Raw genomic sequence first — 22,500 nt, forward strand, 5'->3', positions numbered from 1 at the left:
TGGTTAATAATAACAACGAACAGACTTTAACGACGAACGAAATATGGAAGTTTAAAAAAAAAGATATGATGAATTATGAAAGACAATCAGTTTTGGAAAAGTACCTCGATGGAAAAGGGAAATATCATAGATGATGGAAGAGGATGAAGAGGCACAGAAGAAGAAGTAAGCAAAAAGAAGAGGTGAAAGAAGGAGAGGAATCGGAATTTGAAAAGAAAAGAAAAATGCTGATGATGAAAAAGTAGACAGGATTGCTAATATATAGCGAGTAATATTGTATATTTCTTAAACCCTTATTATTTTTTTAAACAAGTAAAGTAAATGAACGTTATCAGAAACTATCGTAGAAAGGGAAAAAACAGGGAAGGAAGAAAACAAAAGTAGACTAAACGCACCAAATCCAAGTTTTCAGTGATTCTAGACTTTTCAGGCTGTAAAATATAAAACAAGATTCTCGGATTTCATTCTTTCACTCTCGCCCTTGTTACTTTATCAATTGCCTGATCTCTGGTAGGGGAGAGGGGGGGCCACGGGGATCACCGCCCCCTGGGGCTGGTACCCCCCCTGGTCGGCCACGAAGACGATCTCGACGGGGACGCCCTCGGGGGACGTGTACCTGGCGGCGTAAAAGGTCAGGTAATATCATCATTGCATGTATCAATATTGTTAGGAGAGGTCAGCATTATGAAATAGGTCATTTCTATTGTCATCTTATAGTCTCAGGATTATGTTCTCGGTACTCTGAACTAGGCAGTTGGTTGTGTTTCATTTCTTCTCGTTCGTTCTTTTTGTTCTTCCTTTTTGATAGGGAGCCACCTGTATAGCTAGTGAATATGAAGCTAGATTATAGAATGTCAAATTATATGACATTTCAGTGATATCGATTTCTATTTGCTTCTAACATGTTTGCGTTAGGCGAGAAAAGCTGATTTGCAATGCTAATAACAACACACACACACACAAAAAAAAAAAAAAAAAGAAAAAAAAAAAGAAACGGGCATATATAAAATTAATTCCTTTATGATGTTTCATTGTAATGATGGTCGTTTCCATAACCCATTTATGATCTTAATTTCAACAAATAATTTACGTTACGTTAGATTTTTTTTTTTTTTTTTTTTTTTTTTTACACGAAACTGGATCATTTGCAATCTGAACAAAAGTATTTCACCTCATGAGCTTATCATTACTTTTGGATGTAAGGCCATTTGTAAGCTCAGTCCAGCCATGCTATCCTTATTTTGTTTTATTTTGTTTGTATTTTGATGTTTTATCCATTTTCATCAATGAAAAAGTAGATTGTTTATAACGTTATACCCACATTTACGTGCAAGGAGCAAGTTAAGTGATTTGAAATCATTTTTTTCCTTTCTGCAAAATCATTAATTTCATAATATAAATTGAAGTAAAATATTCATATCTTAAAAAATAATAATCATATAGATATTATATAGATATCAGCGTATAGATATTAACAGATATTCATAATTCAAGATTGATAAGATATATACAGAATGTACAAATTGAATTAGACATACGAAAACGGATTAATCTGCATCATTAAATAAAAATCAGGAGGAGAGAACTGTGCAATCTCTGAACATGAAATCCATTGATCAAAAAGAAGAAGAAAAAAATCAAAACAAAACAAAAACAAACTGAGACCTTAGTTCGCTTCATCTTAAAAACAAACTTAAAAGCAAACAAACTTTAATCTTTACTATTCAAAAGGCGCTGAGAAGCGGACAAAGAATGTACAGTCCTGATGCCAAACTTCCCAAATGTAATAAAACTAAAATTAATAAAATGAAAAAAAACAACAACTTCACACAACTTCAGGCATCCGTTCCGAAAGAGAGAGAAACAAGGAAAGAGGGAGAGAGAGGACAGTGAGACAGTGAGACAGTGAGACAGTGAGAGAGAGAGAGAGATAGAGATAGATAGATAGATCGAGAGAGAGAGCGAGAAAGAGCGAGAGCGAGAGAGAGAGAGAGCGAGAGCGAGAGAGAGACGAAGCCCAAGTCCTCACCTCCAGCCTCCCTCCTTCGCCTGTCCGTCGCTCTCCTTCCCGGACTCCTGAGAGAGCAAGAGAGAGACGAAGCCCAAGTCCTCACCTCCAGCCTCCCTCCTTCGCCTGTCCGTCGCTCTCCTTCCCGGACTCCTGCCGGACGATGCCGTTGCCGGACTCGAAGTCGAAGGAGTAGCCACCGTAGGCGTCCTGCGTCCGGTCGTCCTTCAGGATGGGGATGGGCGCTCCATAAGGGTCGTCGGCGGCCACCAAGAAGGACGCCGAGGAAACCAAGACCTGAGGATCAAGTTACATAAGTTCACAATAACTGATCTCACAAATGACACAGGGTTATGTTGGTAAAGCTAATAGCTGGACAAGAGCGAGAAGAGCAAAATGCGTCTGATCTAACCCTTTCCATTTAGGGATCTTTGACCAAACAAAAGGCGCAAATATTTTAGTCAAACAGCAAACAAAATTAGTAATGACCTTTTTGCTAAATCTTAGAGAGCTCTCACATTCGCACTACTAACAGCTACCGGTAATCTTTTCAGACAATCGTTACATAGGATGAAAAAGTGAGAGAAAAAATACAAGAAAATAAAGTTAAATCTGATACTCACCAAGACAAAACAGACACGGGAGATCATGATGTCAGGTTCAGAAGCAGAGTGAATTATGTTGGAGTACTTCCTACAATACACACCTATATATACACATTTCCCTACATGCACGTACATACGCACGAACAACACAAACCGCGTCACACTCCCATACCAGACACGCCCCATGCATCCTCTTCTCCGTTCGAAATATTGTGAGTGACGCAATACATTATGAAGATCTCTTTTCTGGCTGGTTGCCCATCCTGTTGTTGTTGTTGTTGTTTGTTTGTTTGTTTGCCGTCTGTTTGTCTAAACACTCTCTCTCTATACCCGAGTATATTTTTTTGTCTGTTAATTCGTCTATGTATTTTTTGAATACCAGAATGCGGGCCCCTTTCCTTAACTTCTTTCTCTTTCTTTCTCTCTCTCTCTCTCTCTCTCTCTCTCTCTCTCTCTCTCTCTCTCTATATATATATATATATATATATATATATATATATATATATATATATTATTGTATTACAAATAAACCATATCTTATAGAAATATCTACTGTCCTCATGCCTACTCAGTGATTTATGTCTATGTTGCTCTCATCTAATTCAACATAACGATTATGCAATCGCGTAATATGCAACAATCGTGTTTATGTGCAGTAATTGACCTTTTGCAACTGCGGATAACTGGAAAAAAAAAAACATTTGGAGTTGCCTGCAAGACATTAGTAGACTTTCTACGTATGTATAGATATAAATATATGTATATGTACATTGAAAAGATAACCTGGAACAAACTCAATTACACACTTATTATCTATCATTCACATACATTTTGTCTAGAATGACGCGAGTCAATGAACATCTAATTAAGAGCAACAGCGCGGAAACAGCAATGTTTTACCTTCATATCAAACAACTTCCTCAGTATCGACTAAAAGATGCGTGGAATCGTAACTTATATATCACTTTAGACATGACACAATTATGTTATTACGGTGTTTAATGGGTAATCAAAACTATTGCAAGCTTTAGATGACTGATACCTGATATGGATGTGAAAGTTTTTCTCTCTCATTAAATTTCATTGCTTCAATCACCGTATTCCAACACATAGAGAGGAAAAAAAAGCATGGAGGCGTGTCTGGCATGGAGACGTGGCGTTGTCTGTGATGTGTGTGTGTGTATGTGCGTGCGTGTATGGGAGCGTGTATATATAGGTGTGTATCGTGGGAGGAACTCAAACATAATTCACTCTTCTTCTCAACCATACATCATGAGCTCCCGTGTCTGTTTGGTCTTGGTAAGTTTAGTGATTTAGTATATCCCTCTATTTCGCTCTCTTTCACTCTCTCTCTCTCTTCCTTTCTCTCGCTCTCTCTTTGTGTGTGCGTGTGTGTGTGTGTGTGTGTGTGTGTGCGTGTGCGTGTGTCTCCCTCTCTCCCTCTCCCTTGCTCTCGTTCTCTCTCTCTCTCGCGCGCGCTCTCCCTCCATCTCTCTCTCTCTCTCTTTCTATCTATCTATCTATCTCTCTTCCCGAGTGTGAGGGGTCGCTCACAAAAGGTTTTTGAAGCCAAAGTCTGGTGATCTTGATTCCTTTATTGTCGGGTAGCGGCACAGGTGATATGTTGATATTTACTTGGGAGCGATGGCTTGACGGATGTCTTCTGTTAGGCTGCGTGTGTCTCACGGGCCAAGGCGGGGGTCAGCGGCGAGGGAGCTGATCGTTCCCCGCCGGACAGAGTGGTCCCTGGGGGAGTGTATATCCGAGGGGTGAGTGTCCAGGTGTGTGAGTGAGTGAGACAGCGACTGACCTGACGTGGCCTTATATTTGACCAGCGGGGTCGCTATAGATAGATTACTAATTTATCTGGATGGAGTTTCTTCATCTTTATAGCATCGTGACCACGTGGCCTTCTTATATCCCCACGTGGTTTCCACGTGATCTCACACCGTGTTATTTATATCCTCTTGATATTACGTCATTCCTAACAAACAGCTCTTGGTATCTCGTCTCCCTCTCTTCCTCAGGTCCTCGTGTCCTCGGTGTGCCTCCTGGCGGCCGCCGACGACCCTTATGGAGCGCCCATCCCCATCCTGAGGGACGACCGGACGCAGGACGCCTACGGTGGCTACTCCTTCGACTTCGAGTCCGGCAACGGCATCGTCCGGCAGGAGTCCGGGAAGGAGAGCGACGGACAGGCGAAGGAGGGAGGCTGGAGGTGAGGACTTGGGCTTCGTCTCTCTCTTGCTCTCTCGCTCGCTCTCTCTCTCTCTCTCGCTCTCTCTCTCTCTCTCTCGCTCTCTCTCGCTCTCTCTCTTTCTCTCTCTCTCTCCTCTCTCTCTCTCACTGTCTCACTGTCTCACTCTCTCTCCCTCTTTCCTTGTTTCTCTCTCTCGAAACGGATGCCTGAAGTTGTGTGAAGTTAATTTTTTTTTTTATTATTAATTTTAGTTTTATTACATTTGGGAAGTTTGGCATCAGGACTGTACATTCTTTGTCCGCTTCTCAGCGCCTTTTGAATAGTAAAGATTAAAGTTTGTTTGCTTTTAAGTTTGTTTTCAAGATGAAGCGAACTAAGGTCTCAGTTTATTTTTGTTTTGTTTTGATTTTTTTCTTCTTCTTTTTGGATTTCATGTTCAGAGATTGCACAGTTCTCTCCTCCTGATTTTTATTTAATGATGCAGATTAATCCGTTTTCGTATGTCTAATTCAATTTGTACATTCTGTATATATCTTATCAATCTTGAATTATGAATATCTGTTAAGATCTTTAAGATGATATCAATATAATAATATCTAAATGATGATTATTTTTTAAGATTAATAGTTTGCTTGAACGTATATTACGAATTTAATAATTTCACACAAAGGAAAAAAATGATTTCAAATCACTTAACTTGCTCTTTGCACGTAAATGTGGGTATAACGTTACAAACAACCTACTTTTTCATTGATGAAAATGGATAAAACATCAAAATACAAATAAGTTTACTTATGGCTGGACTGAGCTTACAAATGGACTTACTTCCGAAAGTGATGTTAAGTTCATGAGGTGAATTGCTTTTGTTCTGATTACAAATGATCTAATTTCGTGTAAAAAATATATCGTAACGTAAATTATTTGTTGAAATTAAGGTCATAAATGGGTTATGGAAACGGCCATCATTACAATGACACATCACAAAGGAATTAATTTTATATATGCCCGATTTTTTTTTTTTTTTTCTTCTTTTTTTTTGTGGTTATTAGCATAGCAAATCATCTTTTCTCGCCTAACGTAGACATGTTAGAAGCAAATAGAAATCGATATCACAGTGAAATGTCATATAATTTGACATTCTATAATCTAGCTTCATATTCACTAGCTATACAGGTGGCTCCCTATCAAAAAGGAAGAACAAAAAGAACGAGAAGAAATGAAACACAACCAACTGCCAAGTTCAGAATACCGAGAACATAATCCTGAGACTATAGGATGGCAATAGAAATGACTTATTTCATGATGCCGACCTTTCCTAACAATACTGATACATGAAATGATGATATTACCTGACCTTTTACGCCGCCAGGTACACGTCCCCCGAGGGCGTCCCCGTCGAGATCGTCTTCGTGGCCGACCAGGGGGGGTACCAGCCCCAGGGGGCGGTGATCCCCGTGGCCCCCCCTCTCCCCTACCAGAGATCAGGCAATTGATAAAGTAACAAGGGCGAGAGTGAAAGAATGAAATCCGAGAATCTTGTTTTATATTTTATAGCCTGAAAAGTCTAGAATCACTGAAAACTTGGATTTGGTGCGTTTAGTCTACTTTTGTTTTCTTCCTTCCCTGTTTTTTCCCTTTCTAAGATAGTTTCTGATAACGTTCATTTACTTTACTTGTTTAAAAAAATAATAAGGGTTTAAGAAATAGACAATATTACTCGCTATATAGTAGCAATCCTGTCTACTTTTTCATCATCAGCATTTTTCTTTTCTTTTCAAATTCTGATTCCTCTCCTTCTTTCACCTCTTCTTTTTGTTTTCTTCTTCTTCTGCGTCTCTTCATCCTCTTTCAACATCTATGATATTTCCCTTTTTCATCGAGGAACTTTTCCAAAACTATTTGTCTTTCATAATTCATCATGATATATATATTTTTTTAATTCCATATTTCGTTCGTCGTTAAAGTCTGTTCGTTGTTATTATTAACCCAAATGTTTTCCTTTTTTTCTAGTCATGCAAATATTTTCTTCAGATATTAGGTCGCCCATCACATTTCATATGTTACTTTCTGTCCATTGTTTTTATTTTCGTAAAATAAAAAAGCATATTTTTTTCATTTCCAAATTTCTTTTAGTGTCTTCCTTTCCCTTAATATCAACCTGATCATTGCAGAATGAAATAATACAAAACGTAAAATTTTATGAATAAAGTCAAACATTGTTAGAAGTTCCATTCTGTGTGCAAATAAAAGTTGTGATTAAGATTATCCATTTCTTGCTTTCTTGCTTGCCAATATTTGTTATTTTCTTTACTGATATTGCAACATACAACAAATATTGCTATACATGTCTACCAAAGTCATGATCATTTACGGCAGAGCAGTGCCACAATCTATACGCAATATAGCACTTTCAACATGCACGCTCAATTGACGCCATAGACTGCTGACCGGTTGCAAAGTCTAAGTATATGAATATTGCCATCTTTCGATCAGGATTCGGGCGTGTCTCTCCCACAATGAATATTTCTGCAACTTATAGTCAGACACTTTTTCCTTTAAGAGTCACACTCACACCCACACACACATACATGCATATATGTATGTATATGTACATATATATACATATATATATATATATTTATATATATTATAACTTAATATATTATAACTTAATTGTTATAACATATTTACATAGCTAACAGTAAATAATGATATAAACCAGACAGCAAAACGAAACATGAACATTTCACTATGATTCATCACATGAAGGCTACTTACGGCCTTTATTTTATTTTATCTTTTTCTTATGTTAAAAAAACTACCTCACTATTTTTTTATCAATATACTTTTTTCAAAATCGTATATATGAATGAAATAATTGGATATCGATTCACACTAAGCCGTCTTATGGAGGTATTTTACATCCGTGTTCACATTTTCCTCACACGTGTGGATCCGCTCAGAGACGAGTGCTCCGGGAGGGAAGAAAGCAACACGGAGCTTGAAACTCACGGAGATTATTGTTGCTACTTTGATTTGAATGTGTTGCGGGACTTGCAAGAACAAGACGATGATTATGTTCTTGTCAATTTTTGTTTCAATGTTATTAGTTATTGTATATTGATACAATTGCATCCAATGATACAGTAAGCTTACACTATGTTCAAGATAATTTTCACCACAACTTTTTTTTCTATTATATATAAACTATACAAAATACGCAACATTTCAGACGAGATAAAATTACTTGCCCACGGATTTAGATACAAAAAGTTCCCAAGTTTTCGGCTGACGGGCACCACAAGGGTAAGCGTGACATCGCAAGTATAACCATGGCTATCAAAGACGCCCATAAGACGGGCTTGTGCAAATCGGCCACGACTCCAAAGCCCATAAGCCAGAGGTTGAAAGCCACATGACGTCATGCGCGACTCCGGCAAAATTCTGGTCGTAGGTGGACAGATTTTGCATGATCATGAAAGCTTTAGCGACATTGGTTGTGAGAAATAATATTGGTTAATAAAATCCCAATATTGACAACAGTAGTAATGATAGCGATATGTAGTATTTTATCTATGTTATTTACAACAAAAGATTAGAGAAATTAAAAAAAAATATATATATACATTCTATAAAGTCTTTATTTAAACACAGAATTGATGGTTAACAATGATGCACTTCACTGATATACTGTATGTAATGAATAATATGTTTTGCATATCCCGTTAACATGAAGGGAACTAAAGAAAAAAATGAAAACAGAAACTTTAAAAAAATGAACATTCAATATTGTTATGATGAAAACAATGAACAGAAAATAATACATGAAATACAATATGTAAATCAAAATCTAAATAAACAGCATCTAGAACGATCTAGAATAAAAACATCCACAACTAGAAATTAATAAAAAAAATCTGATTAAATAATTTCATGCCATTAATGACCAGATTAAGAGGATGATAAAAGAACATAAATAAGTGAAAATTTGTCTTAATGAATTAAAGAAGACGAAATTTGGATAAAAAAAGAAAAAGAAAGATGAAGGAGGAGGATGAGGATGGTGAGATGAAGAAGAAGAAGTAGAAAAAACACAGGAAGAAAAGAAATGAAAAGAAGAAAAGGCAGATAATGAAATTGAAGAAACCAGACCAATTACTATACTAAATAAAGTCTATAATGGCGTGAATTCATTACAAGGATGCCATTGCAAGTAGAAATGTCTTCTCTTTAGTAACAACAAACAAAAGTAAAGATAAGACCAAAGGAAGAGAACGAAAGGAAACCGAAGCCACAGAATCCACGACGTTTCTTGCAGTTCAAAATTCCTCTTCAGGCGGAAAAATGTATGAATAAGATTCCCTGATTTGGTTCTTCCTCACTCGCCGCTGTTGCCTTGCTAATTGCCTGATCTCTGGTAGGGGAGAGGGGGGGCCACGGGGATCACCGCCCCCTGGGGCTGGTACCCCCCCTGGTCGGCTACGAAGACGATCTCGACGGGGATGCCCTCGGGGGACGTGTACCTGGTGGGGGGGGGGGGATGGAGTAGGTCATGATGTAGTGTTTTATATATTCCTTTATGATTTTTCTTTCATACTATTTAACTGTTATATTTCTTATATATATATGTCATTATCATACATTCCACGTACATGTGTCAGGAGAAAAGGCTACGTGTAATGAATAAACAGCAAGATATGTCTTTTACAAACTTCATCCTGTGTCATCCACATATAAGAAAAAATGGCGGTGACAATAATCAAAGTAAAATTGATTATAAGTTTTACAAAGAAAAGGGACAATCCGAGACAAAGAACACGAGACCACATGAGCAAAATAATAAACCCGATGAAGCTATCCTTCCCTACAGGTCATCAGCGTCCCTCGTTGTGCGAGAGAGAGAGAGAGAGAGAGAGAAAGAAAGAGAGAGAGAGCGAGAGCAAGAGAGAAAGAGAGAGATAGAGAGAGAGAGAGCGAGAGCAAGAGAGCAACAGTTAGAGAGAGAGAGAGAGAGAGCGAAAGAGAGAGAGAGAGAGAGAGAGAAAGCGAGAGCAAGAGAGCAAGAGAGAGACGAAGCCCAAGTCCTCACCTCCAGCCTCCCTCCTTCGCCTGTCCGTCGCTCTCCTTCCCGGACTCCTGCCGGACGATGCCGTTGCCGGACTCGAAGTCGAAGGAGTAGCCACCGTAGGCGTCCTGCGTCCGGTCGTCCCTCAGGATGGGGATGGGCGCTCCATAAGGGTCGTCGGCGGCCGCCAGGAGGCACACCGAGGACACGAGGACCTGAGGAGGATAAAAGGAGTTACGAGGAACTGATGAAGAGAGGGAGACGAGATACCAAGAGCTGTTTGTTAGGAATGACGTAATATTACGAGGATAGAAGTAACACGGTATGAGATCACGTGGAAACCACGTGGGGATATAAGAAGGCCACGTGGTCACGAAGCTATAAAGAAGAAGAAACTCCATCCAGGAAAATTAGTAATATATCTATAGCGACCCCGCTGGTCAAATATAAGGCCACGTCAGGTCACTCGCAGCCTCACTCACTCACACACCTGGACACTCACCCCTCGGATACACACTCCCTCAGGGACCACTCTGTTCCGGCGGGGGGCGGTCAGCTCCCCCGCCGCTGACCCCCGTCTTGGCCCGTGAGACACACGCAGCCTAACAGAAGACATCCGTCAAGCCATCGCTCCCAAGTAAATATTAACATATCACCTGTGCCGCTACCCGACAATAAAGGAATTAAGATCACCAGACTTTGGCTTCAAAAACCTTTTGTGAGCGACCCCTCACACTCGGGAAGAGAGATAGATAGATAGATAGAAAGAGAGAGAGAGAGATGGAGGGAGAGCGCGCGAGAGAGAGATAGAGCGAGAGAGAGAGAGAGATGGAGGGAGAGCGCGCGAGAGAGAGATAGAGCGAGAGAGAGAGAGAGAGAACGAGAGAGAGAGAGAACGAGAGAGAGAGCAAGAGAGAGAGAGAGAGAGAGAGAGAGCGAGAGAGAGAGGGAGACACACGCACACGCACACACACACACACGCACACACAAAGAGAGAGCGAGAGAAAGAAAGAGAGAGAGAGAGAGAGCAAAATAGAGGAATATACTAAATCACTAAACTTACCAAGACCAAACAGAAACGGGAGCTCATGTTGTATGGTTGAGAAGAAGAGTGAATTATGTTTGAGTTCCTCCCACGATACACACCTATATATACACACTCCCATACACGTACGCACATACACACACACATCACAGGCAACGCCACGCCTTCATGCCAGACACGCCTCCATGTTTTTTTTCCTCTCTATGTGTTGGAATACGGTGATTGAAGCAATGAAATATATTGAGAGAGAAAAACTTTCACATCCATATCAGGTATCACTCATCTAAAACTTGCACTAGTTTTGATTACCCATTAAACACCGTAATAGCATAATTGTGCCATGTCTAAAGTGATATATATATATATATATATATATATATATATATAAGTTACGATTTCACGCATCTTTTAGTCGATACTGAGGAAGTTGTTTGATATGAAGTTAAAAAATTGCTGTGTTTCCGCGCTGTTGCTCGTGATTTGATATTCATTGACTCGCGTCTTTCTAGACAAAAATGAATGTGAATGATAGATAATAAGTATCTAATTGAGTTTGTTCCCGGTTATCTTTTCAATGTACATATACATATATTTATATCTATGCATACGTAGAAAGTCTACTGTCTTGCAGGCAAAACCAAGTGTTTTTTTCCAGTTTACCGCAGTTGCAAAAGTTCAATTACTGCACATAAAGACGATTGTTGCATATTACGTGATTCCATAATCGTTATGTTGAATTAGATGAGAGCAACATAGACATAAATCATCGAGTAAGGATCGGGACAGAGTAGACATTTCTATAAGATATGATTTATTTGTAATACGATAAGTGAAATAGATAGATAGATAGATAGATAGATAGAGAGAGAAAGAAGTTAAGGAAAGGGGCCCGCATTCTCGCATTCAAAAATACACAGACGAATTAACAGACAAAAAAATATACTCGGGTGTAGAGAGATAGTGTTTAGACAAACAGGCAACAAACAAACAAACAAAAAAAGGATGGGTAACCAGCCAGAAAAGAGATCTTCATAATGTATTGCGTCACTCACAATATTTCGAACGGAGAAGAGGATGCATGGGGCGTGTCTGGTATGGCAGTGTGACGCGGTTTGTGTTGTTAGTGCGTATGTACGTGTATGGAAATGTGTATATATAGGTGTGTATTGTAGGAAGTGGCGGCCGCCGACGACCCTTATGGAGCGCCCATCCCCATCCTGAGGGACGACCGGACGCAGGACGCCTACGGTGGCTACTCCTTCGACTTCGAGTCCGGCAACGGCATCGTCCGGCAGGAGTCCGGGAAGGAGAGCGACGGACAGGTGAAGGAGGGAGGCTGGAGGTGAGGACTTGGGCTTCGTCTCTCTCTTGCTCTCGCTCTGTCTCTCTCTCGCTCTCTCTCTCTCTCTCGCTCTCTCTCTTTCTATCTATCTATCTATCTCTATCTCTCTCTCTCTCTCACTGTCTCACTGTCTCGCTCTCTCTCCCTCTTTCCTTGTTTCTCTCTCTTTCGGAACGGATGCCTGAAGTTGTGTGAAGTTGATTTTTTTTTTCATTTTATTAATTTTAGTTTTATTACATTTGGGAAGTTTGGCATCAGGACTGTACATTCTTTGTCCGCTTCTCAGCGCCTTTTGAATAGTAAAGATTAAAATTTGTTTGATTTTAAGTTTGTTTTTAAGATGAAGCGAAGTGTTTTGTTTTGATTTTTTTTCTTCTTCTTTTTGATCAATGGATTTCATGTTCAGGCATTGCACAGTTCTCTCCTCCTGATTTTTATTTAATGATGCAAATTAATCCGGTTAATCCATGTCTAATTCAATTTGTACATTCTGTATATATCTTATCGATCTTGAATTATGAATATCTGTTAAGATCTTTAAGATGATATCAATCTAATAATATCTATATGATGATTATTTTTTAAGGTTAATAGTTTCCTTAAACGTATATTACGAATTTAATAATTTTACACAAAGGAAAAAAATGATTTCAAATCACTTAACTTGCTCTTTGCACGTAAATCTGGGTATAACGTTACAAACAACCTACTTTTTCATTGATGAAAATGGATAAAACATCAAAATACAAACAAGGATACGCATGGCTGGACTGAGCTTACGAGTGGCCTTACTTCCGAAAGTGATGGTAAGCACATGAGGTGAATTGCTTTTATCCTGATTACAAATGATCTAATTTCGTGTAAAAAAAAAAAAAAAAAAAAAAATTAACGTAACGTAAATTATTTGTTGAAATTGAGGTCATAAATGGGTTATGGAAACGACCATCATTACAATAACACATCATAAAGGAATTAATTTTATATATGCCCGTTTTTTTTTTCTTTTTTTTTTGTGTGTTGTTATTAGCATTGCAAATTAGCTTTTCTCGCCTAACGCAAACATGTTAGAAGCAAATAGAAATCGATATCACTGAAATGTCATATAATTTGACATTCTATAATCTAGCTTCCTATTCACTAGCTATACAGGTGGCTCCCTATCTAAAAGGAAGAACAAAAAGAACGAACGAAAAGAAATGAAACACAACCAACTGCCAAGTTCAGAATACCGAGAACATAATCCTGAGACTATAAGATGGCAATAGAAATGACTTATTTCATGATGCTGACCTTGCTAACAATATTGATACATGCAGTGATGATATTACCTGACCTATTTCGCCGCCAGGTACACGTCCCCCGAGGGCGTCCCCGTCGAGATCGTCTTCGTGGCCGACCAGGGAGGGTACCAGCCCCAGGGGGCGGTCATCCCCGTGGCCCCCCCTCTCCCCTACCAGAGATCAGGCAATTGATAAAGTAACAAGGGCGAGAGTGAAAGAAGGAAATCCGAGCTTCTTGTTTTATATTTTACAGCCTGAAATGTCTAGAATCACTGAAAACTTGGATTTGGCGCGTTTATTCTACTTTTATTTTCTTCTTTCCCTGTTTTTTTCCCTTTCTAAGATAGTTTCTGATAACGTTCATTTACTTTACTTGTTAAAAAAAAAATAAGGGTTTAAGAAATATACAATATTACTCGCTATATTGTAGCAATCCTGTCTACTTTTTCATCATCAGCATTTTTCTTTTCTTTTCAAATTCTGATTCCTCTCCTTCTTTCACCTCTTCTGTTTGTTTTCTTCTTCTTCTGCGTCTCTTCATCCTCTTTCTACATCTATGATATTTCCCTTTTTCATCGAGGTACTTTTCCAAAATTATTTGTCTTTCATAATTCATCATGATATATATATATTTTTAAATTCCATATTTCGTTCGTCGTTAAAGTCTGTTCGTTGTTATTATTAACCCAAATGTTTTCCTTTTTTTCTAGTCATGCAAATATTTTCTTCAGATATTAGGTCGCCCATCACATTTCATATGTTACTTTCTGTCCATTGTTTTTATTTTCGTAAAATAAAAAAGCATATTTTTTTAATTTCCAAATTTCTTTTAGTGTCTCCCTTTCCCTTAATATCAACCTGATCATTACAGAATGAAATAATACAAAACGTAAAATTTTATGAATAAAGTCAAACATTGTTAGAAGTTCCATTCTGTGTACAAATAAATGTTGTGATTAAGATTATCCCTTTCTTGCTTTCTTGCTTGCCAATATTTGTTATTTTCTTTACTGATATTGCGACATACAACAAATATTGCTATACATGTCTACCAAAGTCATGATCAGTTACGGCAGAGCAGTGCCACAATCTATACGCAATATAGCACTTTCAACATGCACGCTCAGTTGACGCCATAGACCGCTGACCGGTTGCAAAGTCCAAGTATATGAATACTGCCATCTTTCGATCAGGATTTGGGCGTGTCTCCCCCACAATGAATATTTCTGCAACTTATAGTCAGACACTTTTTCCTTTAAGAATCACATACACACAAACACACACATACATGCATATATGTATGTATATGTACATATATATACATACATATATATATATATATATATATATATATATATATATATATATATATATATTATAACTTAATATATTATAACTTAATATATTATAACTTAATTGTTATAGCATATTTACATAGCTAACAGTAAATAATGATATAAACCAGACAACAAAACGAAACATGAGCATTTCACTATGATTCATCACATGAAGGCTACTTACGGCCTTTATTTTATCTTATTTTATTTTCCTTATGTTCTAAAAACTACCTCACTATTTTTTTATCAATGTACTTATTTCAAAATTGTGTATATGAATGAAATAACTGGATATCGATTCACACGAACCCGTCTTATGGAGGTATTTTACATCCGTGTTCACATGTTCCTCACACGTGTGGATCCGCTCAGATGCGAGTGCTCCGGGAGGGAGGAAAGCAACACGGAGCTTGAAACTCACGGAGATTATTGTTGCTTCTTTGCTTTGAGTGTATTGCTGGACTTGGAAGAACAAGACGATGATTACGTTCTTGTCAAATTTTGTTTCAATGTTATTAGTTATTGTATATTAATACAATTAGATCCAGTGATACAGTAAGCTTACACTATGTTCAAGATAATTTTCACCACAACTTTTTTTTTTATTATATATAAACTCCAGTGATACAGTAAGCTTATACTATGTTCGAGATCATTTTCACCACAACTTTTCTTTTATTATATATAAACTATACAAAATACGCAACATTTCAGACGAGTTGAAATTACTTGCCCACAGATTTAGATACAAAAAGTTCCCAAGTTTTCGGCTGACGGGCACCACAGGGGCAAGTGTGACACCACAAGCATAACCATGGATATCAAAGACGCCCATAAGACGGGCTTGTGCAAATCGGCCACGACTCCAAAGCCCATAAGCCAGAGGTTGAAAGCCACATGACGTCATGCGCGACTCCGGCAAAATCCTGGCCGCAGGTGGACAGGCTTTGCATAATCATGAAAGCTTTAGCGATATTGGTTGTGTGAAATTATATTAGTCAATAAAATCCCAATATTGCCAACAGTAGGAATGATAGCGATATGTAGTATGTTATCTATGTTATTTACAACAAAAGATTAGAGAAATTATAAAAAAAAAAACATTCTATAAAGTCTTTATTTAAACACAGAATTGTATGGTTAACAATGATGCACTTCACTGATATACGGAATGTAATGAATAATATGTTTTGCATATCCCGTTAACATGAAGGGAACTAAAGAAAAAAAATGAAAACAGAAACTTTAAAAAAATGAACATTCAATATTGTTATGATGAAAACAGTGAACAGAAAATAATACATGAAATACAATATGTAAATCAAAATCTAAATAAACAGCATCTAGAACGATCTAGAATAAAAACATCCACAACTAGAAATTAATGAAAAAATCTGATTAAATAATTTCATGCCATTAATGACCAGATTAAGAGGATGATAAAAGAACATAAATAGGTGAAAATTTGTCTTAATGAATTAAAGAAGACGAAATTTGGATAAAAAAAGAAAAATTAAGATGAAGGAGGAGGATGAGGATGGTGAGATGACGAAGAAGAAGTAGAAAAACACAAGAAGAAAAGAAATGAAAAGAAGAAAAGGCAGATAATGAAATTGAAGAAACCAGACCAATTACTATAATAAATAAAGTCTATAATGGCGTGAATTCATTACAAGGATGCCATTGCAAGTAGAAATGTCTTCTCTTTAGTAACAACAAACAAAAGTAAAGATAAGACCAACGAAAGAGAACGAAAGGAAAGCGAAGGCACAAAATCCACGACGTTTCTTGCAGTTCAAGATTCCTCTTCAGGTAAAATGTATGAATAAGATTCCCTGATTTGATTCTTCCTCACTCGCCGCTGTTGCATTGCTAATTGCCTGATCTCTGGTAGGGGAGAGGGGGGGCCACGGGGATCACCGCCCCCTGGGGCTGGTACCCCCCCTTGTCGGCCACGAAGACGATCTCGACGGGGATGCCCTCGGGGGACGTGTACCTGGTGGGGGGGGGGGGGGGGGGGGGAGGAGGTCATGATGTAGTGTTTTATATATTCCTTTATGATTTTTCTTTCATACTATTTAACTGTTATATTTCTTATATATATATATGTCATTATCATACATTCCACGTACATGTGTCAGGAGAAAAGGCTACGTGTAATGAATAAACAGCAAGATATGTCTTTTACAAACTTCATCCTATGTCATCCACATATAAGAAAAAATGGCGGTGACAATAATCAAAGTAAAATTGATTATAAGTTTTACAAAGAAAAGGGACAATCCGAGACAAAGAACACGAGACCACATGAGCAAAATAATAAACCCGATGAAGCTGTCCTTCCCTACAGGTCATCAGCGTCCCTCGTTGTGCGAGAGAGAGAGAGAGAGAGAGAGAGAGAGAGAAAGAGAGAGAGAGCGAGAGCAAGAGAGAGAGAGAGAGATAGAGAGAGAGAGAGAGCGAGAGCAACAGATAGAGAGAGAGAGAGCGAAAGAGAGAGAGAAAGAGAGAGAGAGAGAGAGAAAGCGAGAGCAAGAGAGCAAGAGAGAGACGAAGCCCAAGTCCTCACCTCCAGCCTCCCTCCTTCGCCTGTCCGTCGCTCTCCTTCCCGGACTCCTGCCGGACGATGCCGTTGCCGGACTCGAAGTCGAAGGAGTAGCCACCGTAGGCGTCCTGCGTCCGGTCGTCCTTCAGGATGGGGATGGGCGCTCCATAAGGGTCGTCGGCGGCCGCCAGGAGGCACACCGAGGACACGAGGACCTGAGGAGGAGAAAAGGAGTTACGAGGACCTGAGGAAGAGAGGGAGACGAGATACCAAGAGCTGTTTGTTAGGAATGACGCAATATTACGAGGATAGAAGTAACACGGTGTGAGATCACGTGGAAACCACGTGGGGATATAAGAAGGCCACGTGGTCACGATGCTATAAAGAAGAAGAAACTCCATCCAGGAAAATTAGTAATATATCTATAGCGACCCCGCTGGTCAAATATAAGGCCACGTCAGGTCAGTCGCAGCCTCACTCACTCACACACCTGGACACTCACCCCTCGGATACACACTCCCTCAGGGACCACTCCGTCCGGCGGGGGGCGGTCAGCTCCCCCGACGCTGACCCCCGTCTTGGCCCGTGAGACACACGCAGCCTAACAGAAGACATCCGTCAAGCCATCGCTCCCAAGTAAATATTAACATATCACCTGTGCCGCTACCCGACAATAAAGGAATCAAGATCACCAGACTTTGGCTTCAAAAAACTTTTGTGAGCGACCCCTCACACTCGGGAAGAGAGATAGATAGATAGATAGAAAGAGAGAGAGAGATGGAGGGAGAGCGCGCGCGAGAGAGATAGAGCGAGAGAGAGAGAGAGAGAACGAGAGAGAGAGCGAGAGCGAGAGAGAGAGAGAGCGCAAGAGAGCGAGAGAGAGAGAGATAGAGAGGGAGACACACGCACACACACACACGCACACACAAAGAGAGAGCGAGAGAAAGAAAGAGAGAAAGAGAGAGAGAGAGCAAAATAGAGGGATATACTAAATCACTAAACTTACCAAGACCAAACAGACACGGGAGCTCATGATATATGGTTGAGAAGAAGAGTGAATTATGTTTGAGTTCCTCCCACGATACACACCTATATATACACGCTCCCATACACGCACACACACACACACACACATCACAGACAACGCCACGCCTCCATGCCAGACACGCCTCCATGCTTTTTTTTCCTCTCTATGTGTTGGAATACGGTAATTGAAGCAGTGAAATATATTGAGAGAAAAACTTTCACATCCATATCAGGTATCCATATCTTTCATCTAAAGCTTGCAGTAGTTTTGATTAGCCATTAAACACCGTAATAACATAATCGTGTCATATCTAAAGTGATTTATGAGTTACGATTCCACGCATCTTTTAGTCGATACTGAGGAAGTTGTTTGATATGAAGGTAAAAATTGAGGTGTTTCCGCGCTGTTGCTCTTAATTAGATGTTCATTGACTCGCGTCTTTCTAGACAAAAATGAATGTGAATGATAGATAATAAGTATCTAATTGAGTTTGTTCCCGGTTATCTTTTCAATGTACATATACATATATTTATATCTATGCATACGTAGAAAGTCTACTAATGTCTTGCAGGCAAAACCAAGTGTTTTTTTTTCCAGTTTACCGCAGTTGCAAAAGGTCAATTACTGCACATAAACACGATTGTTGCATATTACGCGATTGCATCATCGTTATGTTGAATCTTGTTTGATGGGAACAGCAAAGACAAAAATCACTGAGTAGGCTTGAGGACAGAGTTTTATTTGTATTACGATAAGTGAGAGAGATAGGTAGGTAGATAGATAGACAGATAGATAGATAGAGATAGATAAATAGATAGATAGATAGAGAGAGAAAGAAGTGGGGAAAAGGGGCCCGCATTCACGCATTCACATAGAGATAGACATACATACATAGAATAATTAACAGACAAAAACATATACGCAGGCATAGAGAGAGGATGTTTAGACAATCAAACAGCAAACAAACAAACAAACAAACAAAAAAAAAGGATGGGTAACCAGCCAGAAAAGAGATCTTCATAATGTATTGCGTCACTCACAATATTTCGAACGGAGAAGAGGATGCATGGGGCGTGTCTGGTATGGGAGTGTGACGCGGTTTGTGTTGTTCGTGCGTATGTACGTGCATGTAGGGAAATGTGTATATATAGGTGTGTATTGTAGGAAGTACTCCAACATAATTCACTCTGCTTCTGAACCTGACATCATGATCTCCCGTGTCTGTTTTGTCTTGGTGAGTATCGTAGATTTCTCTCTATTTTCTTATATTTTTTCTTTCTCCTTTTCATCTTATGTAACGATTGTCTGAAAAGATTACCGGTAGCTGTTAGTAGTGCGAATGTGAGAGCTCTCTAAGATTTAGCAAAAAGGTCATGACTAATTTTGTTTGCTGTTTGACTAAAATATTTGCGCCTTTTGTTTGGTCAAAGATCCCTAAATGTATGTCCAGCTATTAGCTTTATCAACATAACCCTGTGTCATTTGTGAGATCAGTTATTGTGAACTTATGTAACTTGATCCTTAGGTCTTGGTTTCCTCGGCGTCCTTCTTGGCGGCCGCCGACGACCCTTATGGAGCGCCCATCCCCATCCTGAAGGACGACCGGACGCAGGACGCCTACGGTGGCTACTCCTTCGACTTCGAGTCCGGCAACGGCATCGTCCGGCAGGAGTCCGGGAAGGAGAGCGACGGACAGGCGAAGGAGGGAGGCTGGAGGTGAGGACTTGGGCTTCGTCTCTCTCTTGCTCTCGCTCTGTCTCTCTCTCGCTCTCTTGCTCTCGCTCTCGCCCTCTCTCGTATTACGAGGGACGCTAGTGACCTGTACCGAGGGACAGCTTCATCCGGTTTATTTTTTGCTCTTGTAGACTCGTGCTCTTCGTCTCTGATTGTTCCTTTTCTTTGTAAATCTTGCAATCAATTTTACTTTGATTATTGTCATTACCATTTTTTTTTTATGTGTGGATGACATAGGATGAAGTTTGTGAAAGACATATCTTGCTGTTAGATTTTTCATGTACGTAGAAAATATTTTGATGATATATATAGAACAAATATAACAGTTAAATAGTAATAAAGAAAAATCATAAAATGAATGTATAAAACACTACATCATGACCTCCCCCCCCCACCAGGTACACGTCCCCCGAGGGCATCCCCGTCGAGATCGTCTTCGTGGCCGACCAGGGGGGGTACCAGCCCCAGGGGGCGGTGATCCCCGTGGCCCCCCCTCTCCCCTACCAGAGATCAGGCAATTAGCAATGCAACAGCGGCGAGTGAGGAAGAATCAAATCAGGGAATCTTATTCATACATTTTACCGCTTGAAGAGGAATCTTGAAACACAAGAAACGTCGTGGATTTTGTGCCTTCGGTTTCCTTTCGTTCTCTTCCTTTGGTCTTATCTTTACTTTTGTTTGTTGTTACTAAAGAGAAGACATTTCTACTTGCAATGGCATCCTCGTAATGAATTCACGCCATTATAGACTTTATTTAGTATAGTAATTGGTCTGGTTTCTTCAATTTAATTATCTGCCTTTTCTTCTTTTCATTTCCTTTCTTCTTGTTTGTTTTTTCTTCTACATCTCCTTCGTCAAATCGTCTTCCTCCTCCTCTTCCTTCTTTCTTTTTTTTTTCTTTTTTTTTCTCCAAATTTCGTCTTCTTTAATTCATTAAGATAAATCTCCACCTCTTTATTTCCTTTATCATCCTATCAATCTGGTCGTTAATGGCATGAAATTATTTAATCACGTTTTCTTAAAAATAAATTTCTAGTTGCGGATGTTTTTTTCTAGATCGTTGTAGATGCTGTTTATCTAGATTTTGATTTACATATTGTATTTCATGTATTATTTTTTGTTCACTGTTTTCATAGTAACAATACTGAATGTTCATTTTTGAAATTTTGTGTTTTCCTTTTTTTCTTTAGTTTCCTTCCTGTTAACGGGATAATTGCGGAGTGAGATATGCAAAATATATTATTCATTACATATAGTATATCAGTGAAGTGCATCATTGTTAACCATACAATTCTGTGTTTAAATAAAGACTTTATATAGTGTAATTTTTTATTATTTCTATAATCTTTTGTTGTAAATAACATAGATAAAATACTACATATCGCTATCATTACTACTGTTGTCAATATTGGGATTTTATTGATTAATATTATTTCTCACAACCAATATCGCTAAAGTTTTCATGATTATGCAAAGCCTGTCCACCTGTGGCCAGGATTTTGTCGGAGTTGCACATGACGTCATGTGGCTTTCAACCTCTGGCTTATGGGCTTTGGAGTCGTGGCCAATTTGCACAAGCCCGTCTTATGGGCGTCTTTGATATCCACTTTTATGCTTGTGGCGTCACGCTTACCCTTGTGGTGCCCGTCAGCCGAAAACTTGGGAACTTTTTGTATCTAAATCTGTGGGCAAGTAATGGCGGTTCTAACTCGTCTGAAATATTGCGTATTTTGTATATAGTTTATATATAATAAAAAAAGTTGTGGTGAAAAGGATCTCGAACATAGTATAAGCTTGCTATACATTGGATGTAATTGTATTAATATACAATAACTGATAACATTGAAACAAAATTTGACAAGAACATAATCCTCGTCTTGTTCTTGCAAGTCCAGCAACACATTCAAATCAAAGAAGCAACAATAATCTCCATGAGTTTCAAGCTCCGTGTTGCTTTCCTCCCTCCCGGAGCACTCGCATCTGAGCGGATCCACACGTGTGAGGAAAATGTGAACACGGATGTGAAATACCTCCATAAGACAGATTCATGTGAATCGATATCCAATTATTGCATTCATGTATACAATTTTGAAATAAGTACATTGATAAAAAGAAATAGTGAGGTAGTTTTTTTAACATAAGAAAAAAATGAAAAATAAATAAAATAAAGGCCGTAAGTAGCCTTCATGTGATGAATCATAGTGAAATGTTCATTTGTCGTTTTGCTGTCTGGTTTATATCATTATTTACTGTTAGCTATGTAAATATATTATAACAATTAAGTTCTTTTTCTTTCATCATACAATCTGTAT

General features: G+C 38.8%; 5 protein-coding genes and 1 pseudogene across 6 annotated transcripts in view; 3 read left to right on the top strand and 3 right to left on the bottom strand.

Moving 5' to 3' along the window:
* Window positions 1-2,679, bottom strand: part of LOC122260251 (endocuticle structural glycoprotein SgAbd-8-like) — a 2,945-nt gene extending 266 nt beyond the window's left edge. Inside the window, exons 1-3 of the mRNA XM_086530755.1 lie at window positions 2,632-2,679; window positions 2,115-2,305; window positions 1-616 (exon numbers count right to left, since the gene is read on the bottom strand). The exon at window positions 1-616 is cut by the window's left edge and continues 266 nt beyond it. Coding sequence (XP_086386881.1) covers window positions 493-616; window positions 2,115-2,305; window positions 2,632-2,658 — 342 coding nt within the window. The 5' untranslated portion in view covers window positions 2,659-2,679 and the 3' untranslated portion in view covers window positions 1-492. The remainder of the gene's footprint in view (window positions 617-2,114; window positions 2,306-2,631) is intronic.
* A 1,181-nt stretch (window positions 2,680-3,860) lies between these two features.
* On the top strand, window positions 3,861-7,078 carry LOC122260260 (endocuticle structural glycoprotein SgAbd-8-like). The gene is made up of 3 exons (XM_086530756.1): window positions 3,861-3,912; window positions 4,641-4,831; window positions 6,183-7,078. Exons 1-3 carry the CDS (start codon window positions 3,886-3,888, stop codon window positions 6,304-6,306), a joined length of 342 nt encoding a protein of 113 aa, XP_086386882.1. The 5' UTR covers window positions 3,861-3,885; the 3' UTR covers window positions 6,307-7,078.
* Window positions 7,079-8,436: 1,358 nt separating this feature from the next.
* Window positions 8,437-10,989, bottom strand: LOC122260259 (endocuticle structural glycoprotein SgAbd-8-like). Its single transcript, XM_086530757.1, has 3 exons — window positions 10,942-10,989; window positions 9,903-10,093; window positions 8,437-9,336 (listed from the first exon to the last, which is right to left on the bottom strand). The coding sequence occupies exons 1-3, from the start codon at window positions 10,966-10,968 to the stop codon at window positions 9,213-9,215; spliced, it is 342 nt and encodes a 113-aa protein (XP_086386883.1). The 5' UTR covers window positions 10,969-10,989; the 3' UTR covers window positions 8,437-9,212.
* A 274-nt stretch (window positions 10,990-11,263) lies between these two features.
* Window positions 11,264-14,341, top strand: LOC122260249 (endocuticle structural glycoprotein SgAbd-8 pseudogene; annotated as a pseudogene). The gene is made up of 3 exons (XR_015190465.1): window positions 11,264-11,272; window positions 12,096-12,265; window positions 13,614-14,341. The product of XR_015190465.1 is annotated as an endocuticle structural glycoprotein SgAbd-8 pseudogene (transcript).
* Window positions 14,342-16,005: 1,664 nt separating this feature from the next.
* LOC147467679 (endocuticle structural glycoprotein SgAbd-8-like) lies at window positions 16,006-18,481 on the bottom strand. Its single transcript, XM_086531066.1, has 3 exons — window positions 18,434-18,481; window positions 17,452-17,642; window positions 16,006-16,878 (listed from the first exon to the last, which is right to left on the bottom strand). The coding sequence occupies exons 1-3, from the start codon at window positions 18,458-18,460 to the stop codon at window positions 16,755-16,757; spliced, it is 342 nt and encodes a 113-aa protein (XP_086387192.1). The 5' UTR covers window positions 18,461-18,481; the 3' UTR covers window positions 16,006-16,754.
* Window positions 18,482-19,634: 1,153 nt separating this feature from the next.
* On the top strand, window positions 19,635-21,513 carry LOC122260252 (endocuticle structural glycoprotein SgAbd-8-like). Its single transcript, XM_086531065.1, has 3 exons — window positions 19,635-19,688; window positions 19,980-20,170; window positions 20,587-21,513. The coding sequence occupies exons 1-3, from the start codon at window positions 19,662-19,664 to the stop codon at window positions 20,708-20,710; spliced, it is 342 nt and encodes a 113-aa protein (XP_086387191.1). The 5' UTR covers window positions 19,635-19,661; the 3' UTR covers window positions 20,711-21,513.
* Window positions 21,514-22,500: the final 987 nt, after the last annotated feature.

This window comes from Penaeus japonicus, unplaced genomic scaffold (assembly GCF_977035675.1).
Source record: "Penaeus japonicus unplaced genomic scaffold, GWHDUDI00000001_assembly GWHDUDI00000034, whole genome shotgun sequence".
In the NCBI taxonomy this organism is placed as follows: domain Eukaryota; kingdom Metazoa; phylum Arthropoda; class Malacostraca; order Decapoda; family Penaeidae; genus Penaeus; species Penaeus japonicus.

Excerpts from the sequence above, each read along its gene's own strand:
- LOC122260259 (XM_086530757.1), bottom strand. The coding sequence starts at position 10,968 with ATGAGCTCCCGTTTCTGTTTGGTCTTG. Across the intron at positions 10,094-10,941 it reads CCCGTTTCTGTTTGGTCTTG|GTCCTCGTGTCCTCGGTGTG; the intron begins GTAAGTTTAGTG and ends TATCCTCCTCAG. Across the intron at positions 9,337-9,902 it reads GCGAAGGAGGGAGGCTGGAG|GTACACGTCCCCCGAGGGCA; the intron begins GTGAGGACTTGG and ends CCCCCCCACCAG.
- LOC122260252 (XM_086531065.1), top strand. The coding sequence starts at position 19,662 with ATGATCTCCCGTGTCTGTTTTGTCTTG. Across the intron at positions 19,689-19,979 it reads CCCGTGTCTGTTTTGTCTTG|GTCTTGGTTTCCTCGGCGTC; the intron begins GTGAGTATCGTA and ends CTTGATCCTTAG. Across the intron at positions 20,171-20,586 it reads GCGAAGGAGGGAGGCTGGAG|GTACACGTCCCCCGAGGGCA; the intron begins GTGAGGACTTGG and ends CCCCCCCACCAG.
- LOC122260260 (XM_086530756.1), top strand. The coding sequence starts at position 3,886 with ATGAGCTCCCGTGTCTGTTTGGTCTTG. Across the intron at positions 3,913-4,640 it reads CCCGTGTCTGTTTGGTCTTG|GTCCTCGTGTCCTCGGTGTG; the intron begins GTAAGTTTAGTG and ends TCTCTTCCTCAG. Across the intron at positions 4,832-6,182 it reads GCGAAGGAGGGAGGCTGGAG|GTACACGTCCCCCGAGGGCG; the intron begins GTGAGGACTTGG and ends TTACGCCGCCAG.
- LOC147467679 (XM_086531066.1), bottom strand. The coding sequence starts at position 18,460 with ATGAGCTCCCGTGTCTGTTTGGTCTTG. Across the intron at positions 17,643-18,433 it reads CCCGTGTCTGTTTGGTCTTG|GTCCTCGTGTCCTCGGTGTG; the intron begins GTAAGTTTAGTG and ends TCTCCTCCTCAG. Across the intron at positions 16,879-17,451 it reads GCGAAGGAGGGAGGCTGGAG|GTACACGTCCCCCGAGGGCA; the intron begins GTGAGGACTTGG and ends CCCCCCCACCAG.